Genomic DNA, 8,644 nt, shown 5'->3' with positions numbered 1-8,644 from the left:
TATATTTTGATGAATGTGATATATTTTTTTATGTAAATAATCTTTTAAAAAAAATTTAATAGTTAATCTATTATCTTTTTTGTTTTAGTCCAAATTAAATGTTTTTTATTGTTTTTGGAAAGAAAATCTTTTGAGGAATTTAATAATATGTGATGAGGAACACCGAATAAATTATACCAAAACCAATTAAAACACAACATAAAGACATCTTTAAAAAAAGGCGTTTTAAGCGTGTTTATCTGAGTGGCCTCCTTAATATAAATACTGATTTTTTAGACTTTCTCGTAATAAATTTTGTGTAATAATTAAATGATTTAAGATTATATCTAATAATATAAAATTATTTTTTTTTATTGATCAAGAATACTCAGGGTAGACGAGTAGAAATTTTCACACCATCTCAAGTCTCAACCAGCAACTTTTCATTAAAAAAAATAATTAAAAAAGCTGTAATGATGGTAAGTTGACAAGAGTTGAAGGATAAAGAAGAATGGAAATGGTGAATGCATGGTCCAAGCGGCAGCATTAAATCAAATAGAATCTGACTTGACTCCCCTTCTTCTTCATTGTCTTCTTCTTCATCACTTGACTCAAGAAACAATGCGTCCAATCTCAGTGTTGGTGGTTCTGGCGGTTCTATCAGCGGCAGCAGAGTCACTGAACCAAGAAGGACTGTTCCTGTATGAAATGAAGGTCGCCATGGAAGATCCTCATTCCACGCTCTCCAACTGGAACACCAGAGACTCCACTCCCTGCAACTGGTTCGGTGTCACCTGCCACTCCGACACCGTCGTCACCCTCGACCTCTCCTCCGCCAACCTCTTTGGCCCATTCCCCTCTCACTCCCTCTGCCGCCTCCGCAACCTCACCACCCTCATCCTCTTCAACAACTCCATCAACGACACTCTCCCCTCCGACATCTCCCTCTGCCGCTCCCTTCTCCACCTCGACCTCTCCCAGAACCTCCTCACCGGACCCCTCCCTCATTCTCTCTCCTTGCTCCCCAACCTCCGCCACCTCGACCTCGCCGGAAACAACTTCTCCGGCCCCATCCCTCCCTCCTTCGGAGCCTTCCAGAAACTCCAGGTCATCAGCCTCGTCTACAATCTTCTAGAAGGAACCATACCACCTTCCCTCGGCAACATCACCACCCTCAAGATGCTCAACCTCTCTTACAACCCATTTTCACCGGCTCCGATTGCGCCGGAGCTCGGTAACCTCACGAACCTTGAGGTTCTGTGGCTCACTCAGTGCAACCTCGTCGGTGAAATACCCGAATCACTCGGTAACCTCAAGAGCCTCGTCGACTTGGACCTTGCATTCAATAACCTCCACGGTTCCATTCCCGCTTCGCTCACCGGGTTGACTCGCCTGGTTCAGCTCGAGTTGTATAACAACTCGTTGTCCGGCGAGTTACCCAAGGGAATGTCGAACCTTACCTCCTTGAGGCTCGTTGATCTGTCCATGAACCACTTGGAAGGTGAACTTCCCGATGAGTTCTGCCGTTTGCCGCTCGAAAGTCTCAACCTTTACGAGAATCGCTTCCAAGGGAACTTGCCGGCGACCATTGCAAACTCGCCGAACCTCTATGAGTTGAGGTTGTTCGACAACAGGTTCACCGGGAAGTTGCCGGAGAATCTGGGGAAGAATGCGCCGTTGAGATGGATTGATCTCTCGACCAACCAGTTCTCCGGTCCCATTCCGGCCACTCTATGCGATCACGGCCAGTTGGAGGAGCTTCTGTTGATATATAACTCGTTTTCCGGCGAGGTTCCGGCGAGTCTTGGCGCATGCACGAGCTTAACGCGTGTAAGGCTCGGTTTCAACCGGTTTTCCGGCGACATTCCGGCGGGTTTGTGGGGTCTTCCTCACGTGTCTCTGCTTGAGCTTGTCGATAACTCGTTTTCTGGTTCAATCGCGAGTACCATTGCCGGAGCGAGGAATCTTTCACTGTTGAGGCTTTCAAAGAACGGTTTCGAGGGTCCAATCCCTCAAGAGATTGGATGGTTGGAAACTCTTCAGGAATTTTCTGGTGGCGATAACAAGTTCAATGGCTCGTTGCCCCAGAGTTTTGTGAATCTTGGTCAGCTTGGTACTCTTGATCTGCATAACAATAAGCTCAGTGGAGAGCTTCCCAATGAGATTAAATCATGGAAGAAACTGAACGAGTTGAATTTGGCTAACAATGAGATTGGTGGTGAAATCCCTAAGGAAATTGGTAGTTTGTCAGTGCTTAATTTTCTTGATCTTTCTAATAACAAGTTTTCTGGGAAAGTACCCATTGGTTTGCAGAATTTGAGGCTGAATGAGCTCAATTTGTCTCATAATCAGTTAAATGGAGAACTTCCCCCAATGTTGGCTAAGGATATGTACAAGGCTAGCTTTCTTGGTAACCCTGGTTTGTGTGGGGATTTGAAGGGTTTATGTAATGGAAGAGATAAGGATAAGAATAGAAGCTTTGTTTGGTTGCTTAGAACCATGTTCATTGTTGCCATTTTGGTGTTTGTTGTTGGTGTGGTATGGTTCTACTTCAAGTACAAGGGTTTCAAGAATGCAAGGGCTATTGATAAGTCAAAGTGGACACTGATGTCATTTCACAAATTGGGTTTTGATGAGGATGAGATCTTGAACTGCCTTGATGAAGATAATGTGATAGGAAGCGGATCTTCTGGGAAAGTCTACAAGGTTGTGCTTAGCAATGGTGAAGCTGTCGCCGTGAAGAAGATATGGGAAGGGGTTAAGAAGGAAATAGAATGTGGTGGAGATGTCGAAAATGGCCGCTTTCAAGACAATGCTTTTGATGCAGAGGTTGAGACATTGGGTAAAATTAGGCACAAGAACATTGTGAAGCTCTGGTGCTGCTGCACCACAAGGGATTGCAAGCTGTTAGTTTATGAGTACATGCCGAATGGAAGCCTTGGTGATTTGCTGCATAGCAGCAAAGGAGGGTTGTTGGATTGGCCAACCAGGTACAAGATAGCGGTTGATGCCGCAGAAGGCCTCTCTTATCTGCACCATGATTGTGTTCCTCCAATTGTACATAGAGACGTGAAATCTAACAATATCTTGCTGGATGGAGAGTTTGGTGCAAGGGTAGCAGATTTCGGAGTAGCTAAGGTTGTCGAAACCACCGGAAAAGGAACAAAATCCATGTCTGTCATAGCAGGGTCTTGTGGATATATTGCACCAGGTTAGTAAAGCATTTCATGTGAATTGATTAATCATTGCTCAAGTTTGTGTCAATAAATTAGTTTGATATTTGAGTTTTTGCAAGAAAATCACATAGGACCAATAGTGTTTTTAGTATTACCAAGTAATTAGCATTATAAATTATGATGTATATTCTGTTTTGGAGGCAAGCCTAGCTGACATTGTGATTTGGCATGTGCAGAATATGCATACACGCTTAGAGTGAATGAGAAGAGTGACATATATAGCTTTGGTGTTGTGATACTAGAGTTGGTTAGTGGAAGGAGGCCGGTAGACCCTGAATTTGGGGAAAAGGACTTGGTTTCATGGGTTTGCACAACCTTGGATCAAAAAGGTGTGGAGCATGTGGTTGACTCAAGGCTAGATTCTTCTTTCAAACAAGATATATGTAAGGTGCTCAACATTGGCCTTGTGTGCACAAGCCCCCTCCCAATAAACCGGCCTGCAATGAGAAGAGTGGTGAAGATGTTGCAAGAGCTTGGCACCACCACCCCCCCTTACCCCCACAGATATCAACAGAACAAAGTCAACCAAGAATGATGGCAATTTGCCCCCTTATTACTATGATGATGGCTCTCATCATGGAAGTATTGCTTAGTTCAAATGGATGTCATTGCATTGTTTTTTTGATTCTCAAAAGGAGGGGCTTGGGAGATTGGGAGCTTCTTAATTCTTATTTATTATTATTATTATAGTGCCAACTTCATTCATCCATGTTTCCCACTCATGGTTTGGTTTGCTTTAACAAAAGTTGGCTAAAGAAAGGGGATAGAAAAGAGTTTTATTTTTAATTGAATTTATACTTCTTTTTTTTTTAAAGTGATTTTGGGGTTGAAAATAGAATAGTAGAAGTTGGTGCTGTTTTTCCCTGTAAAGTTAAGGTGGTTGATATTTTATCAAGGCGGTTCCCTGCTAGAGAATTTGAATGGTGGTTTTGCATTAATGCTATTTATTAAATTACATTCTCACTAGTCATTGCTAAAGAAAAAGATGTGACCTGTCTCTGCCATGAGTCACGTAAGTTGTAAAATCATACCTTCTAAAATTCCAATAGCAATTCACTGTAGAAATTCAGTTCAACTTCAGTCATCACGTAATGGAAAATGATTCCCAGGTTGGGAATCTATAATTAATTAATTATTACTATTATTATTTGATAAGATAATAGTATATTATTTTATATGAATAGAACATGAAGTAGTTTATTACGGTTTAGTTTACTTTGCAATTGGTAAGTCAGGGACTAAATTAGTGCAAATTATGAATCTCAGGGACCACTTTGGGGTTTAACTCCACCGCCACCACATACCATATTGCTACCACATTTATTTGCCTTCTATTTTATTCCTTTTTTCCACTACCGTGTCGTAGGAAGTGGTGTTATTTTATGGTGGTAGAAAGTGAAAGAGAATGAGAAGGAGGAAGAAAAGGAGAAAGAAGACGAAGAAAAGAAGGAGGAAGTGATGGTTGTAGGCTGATAATGAAGATAACAACTATATAGTTAAATGATGGGCAATTTACATAAATAAAATGATTGAAGGAAAATATTATGCAAATACAACATTGACAAACTCCATACGCAAATACAATAAATACAATTGTATATAATCCGCTATACCCTGTAGCGGAACCTAGATGCACGTAATTCGCTATACCCTCTCGCGGATTACGTTGAGAACATGCATAACATAAACCGCTACACTCTGTAGCGATCTATGACCAAATTTTATGAAAACATAATTCGCTACACCTTGTAACGGATTATGAGGAGGGTGGCTTATTATATAAACATGTGTAATAGTAACAACCAATGTAGCAAAATGAACGAATTGATACAAAATGTAATTGTCATTTGCAAAAATAGATTATTGTAAAAGCTAACTTTTAAAAACTAATTTTTTAAAAGTTGTAGACATATGTATTTGATAAATTAAATTAAAAATAATTTTTAATAAGTACAAATAATAATAAATATATTTAATAAAATAATTTTTAAAATTTAATAATATAATAATAGATATTAAATGTTTTTAAATTTAGATATTAATTAATGTATTTTTAATTTTGATGAGGACAAGTTAATTTTAAAAAGTTTATCTTTAAATAATTTTAAAAGCACTCTTAGTTTTTGAAAGTTGCGTTTTGAATTTCCAACACTTGCTTAAACAGACGAATGAATTGACCACTCTACCGATTCAAGTTAGTTGAGGTATATGCTTATTTAGCAACATATGTATGTGTGTTTTAATGAGGTGGTTAGGAAGGCATTGTCATTTATGGGCCCTCTCTTTTAATTGCAGGTTGCATCCAGTACAATTGGTACTACTACTCCTTCTCTAGGCCTATGGAGGAGTATTAATGAGGTTGGGTGTATAGCATAGGCACTAGTACTCATTTCTGTTGCAAAATGACTTCAGCTAGTGGTTACTTATTATGACATCTACTTCAAGGGACTGCTAAAATTTGGTAAAGGGAATTATTGCAGTTAGAACCACACTTTTGTAACAATGAATATGACACTCTTGTTTCCCATTTTGGTAGTTTTCTCTAGTTCCTCTCCAATGTTGTAAATGCATCATTAGCGCAAAGCTGTGGCATTTGAAGAGCAATGCATGGATCATAGCCTCATAAATAGTGACGTTTGGATCACCATTCCCTAGTGCAAACTTCATCCCATGATTACTACTCTCCCACTTTATGAAACTCATCCAAATAAATACTACAGGTTAACGCAAATTCACATTATTGAGTGAAGCTGTTGGATTATTGACTCATTGAGATTTATTTAGAAGGCGTTAAAATTGTAAATGTGACCTCATCGTCATTGATTAATCGGTGTGGAGGACCACAAGCCTCTCACTTTACGCATTTCCACGTGTACTTGATTGGTCCACTCTTCAATATTGCCTTGATCCATGATCCACCTTGAGGCCCAAACTTGTTTAGACCAATAAGGAATAAGGAGAGTTTTGTAAGGCCCATTATGCTGTTCTTCACCCAAAAGAAAATGAAAATGAAAAAAGAAGTCCATTCTCATACCGTTGACCATAATATTATTTTAGAGTCCATTATTTTATTGTTCTTTTGTTAAAACTCATGAAGAGAAGCTGCTGAAGGAATAGCAAGACATGGTTGGGGTAGATCCAAAAAACAACCCGAACAAAGGTGTGAATATTGGAGCATTTCTTCACCAATATGTGGCTTTAAATTTCATAAGGAATGCAGCAGTGGCCCAGCACAAGCACAGATGGCATACCTATCTGCTTCATACAACACTGCACCCAGGTTTTAATCCCAGTTGAAGCTGGTTGTTGGTTTAAAAATCCATGATACCCATGGTAGTGTGTGTGAGTGTGTTGTGTATGTGTAAAACATGGGTGTAATATCTAAGATTGGGTGCTGTCCAATCCACTTGACAAAAAAAAATTCATAAGGAATCAAACCGAAGTAACCATAATGTCAACCCAATAAACTAAGGGTTCATCTCAATCTACTGTCTGCCGGTGTTAGTTTAACACACTATCATGTAATAATGCAATTAATATTAATATTATTGATGATGTCAAGCTTCTTGCTTTCCCAAATAACAGCCACCACACCAATACTTATTGCTTGAAATCTTCCAAGATATCCTTCCACCAAATCCAGCAATCAAATCCATGCTTGTCTGATTACAGAAATAATAACACATCATAAATTTTTTTTGGTTGTCCACGGTATTTCCAGTCTGCTCGATAGGTCAATGACTAATTCATTGCAGACCTAAGCTTTATTCAAGAGCCTGTCACTGGCCAATGAGTTGCTGCATGCACAAGACAGAATTCGAACACTCGACACTTACTTAAACGGACGAATGAGCTGACTATTAGACTAATTCAAATTCGTTAACTATCATAAATTATTTTTTTATACCATCTTATATGATTCAACTGGTGGGCCTCCTTAGAGCTAGCAGCCAAGCCCGTGTGCATTATCATGAATAGTCCATGGGCCCCTATTATTTCCATATAAATATTATGTTTCCCTAGCGGGCTTAGCTCATGTACTACTAACTTCAGCTGTAGCCTAATAGCTATGTCTGTGGCCAGCATATAATTGGCTACTTCAGAATCCGGTGCATCACAATTCACTTGCGATTTGCAGATGTTCTTCTCCATTTATATTAATGAAAAGGAAATACCTCGTCCATTCATTCTTATTGTTATTATTATCGCTATTAGTTTTAACTTTGCATTGGGGGTCCTCCTATTTTTGTTATTTATCTATCATTGCTTTCAATTATGCATTCAAATGAGTGAGGTTCCTCCCCATACTATTCATGTTATTATAAAATCCTTTGCACGCTTACTATTTCTTTTGGGGCCTGGTTTGATATGCACACTTACTTAACGTTTGTTTTATGTTAGAAAAAAAAAGATTAAGAAAGTAAATACAGAAAATTTTAATTTTAAAGAATCCATTTAATGTATAAAAGAAACTTAAAACATTTATATATCAAAATTTTCCACACGTAGTATATTCTTATTGCTATTATATCTTATTAAATTAAGATTAATTTTATAGTAGTAACTTTTAATTTACGTTAGCTTTTAAGAAAGTTGCAGTCAACGATATGAGAAATTGAGAATGAATAACACAGTTTCCAAGCTGTCTCTTATACCATTTACTATGAGTCAGCATTGGAATAACCCCTGACAACCTATGCACAGAACATCACAAATAATATGCAATGCGAAACAGAGTCCGATACTTGGTGAAGAAAAGAATCTATTAAAATACCTAACCAACAACATTACAGACAAAGCTACAAAGAATTGGAGAACTAAAAAAGACAGGGAAAGTTGGTTTGCTGAAACCAAATTCTCTGTATCTGATGAATCCCCAACACCTTTTAGACTAGTATAGCGGTATATAAACTGAAACTTTAGTACAAAAGTAAGTGAAAAAGGCACACAGATGCACCAACCAGATCAACGATTCGTCTAATAAACCGAAACCTCGCTCAAACCACTTTAATTTATACATATCCTTTAGCAGAATTTAAGGAGCCACAATGTGTAACAACAATTCTCTAATTATGTTGCTACATTTATATACTGCGCGCTGTCTTTATGTGTATGCTAACATAGTACCATAGTCCCATTTATTTAAGGAAAAGTATAAGGAGTCAATGTATATTTTATACAGTGTGTACAATGGGTTAAATTAAAATTAGAATTAAATTAGAAGCAATTAATTAATTTTGAGTAGTTTTCAATTTAAAATTTGAATCAAATCATGATTTTCGCGAGGTATGGCAATTAATTAATTTTGAGTAGTTTCCAATTTAAAATTTGAATCAAATCATGAATCCCGTCATTTATGAAATCAAATTAGGATAAGAAATATTTGGGAGACAATAAAAATTAACTTAAATCAATTTAAAATTATCTTA

The 8,644-nt window shown here is 38.0% G+C and overlaps 1 protein-coding gene across 1 annotated transcript; it reads left to right on the top strand.

Moving 5' to 3' along the window:
• LOC107623562 (receptor-like protein kinase HSL1) lies at positions 438-4,178 on the top strand. Its single transcript, XM_016325891.2, is given in 3 exon segments — positions 438-3,190; positions 3,392-3,732; positions 3,734-4,178. Coding segments are annotated over 3 exon segments (3,099 nt in total). The 5' UTR covers positions 438-507; the 3' UTR covers positions 3,809-4,178.

The sequence above is a fragment of the Arachis ipaensis genome, chromosome B10 (assembly GCF_000816755.2).
Source record: "Arachis ipaensis cultivar K30076 chromosome B10, Araip1.1, whole genome shotgun sequence".
Lineage (NCBI taxonomy): Eukaryota > Viridiplantae > Streptophyta > Magnoliopsida > Fabales > Fabaceae > Arachis > Arachis ipaensis.
This window is presented reverse-complemented; position numbering and strand designations above follow the sequence as displayed.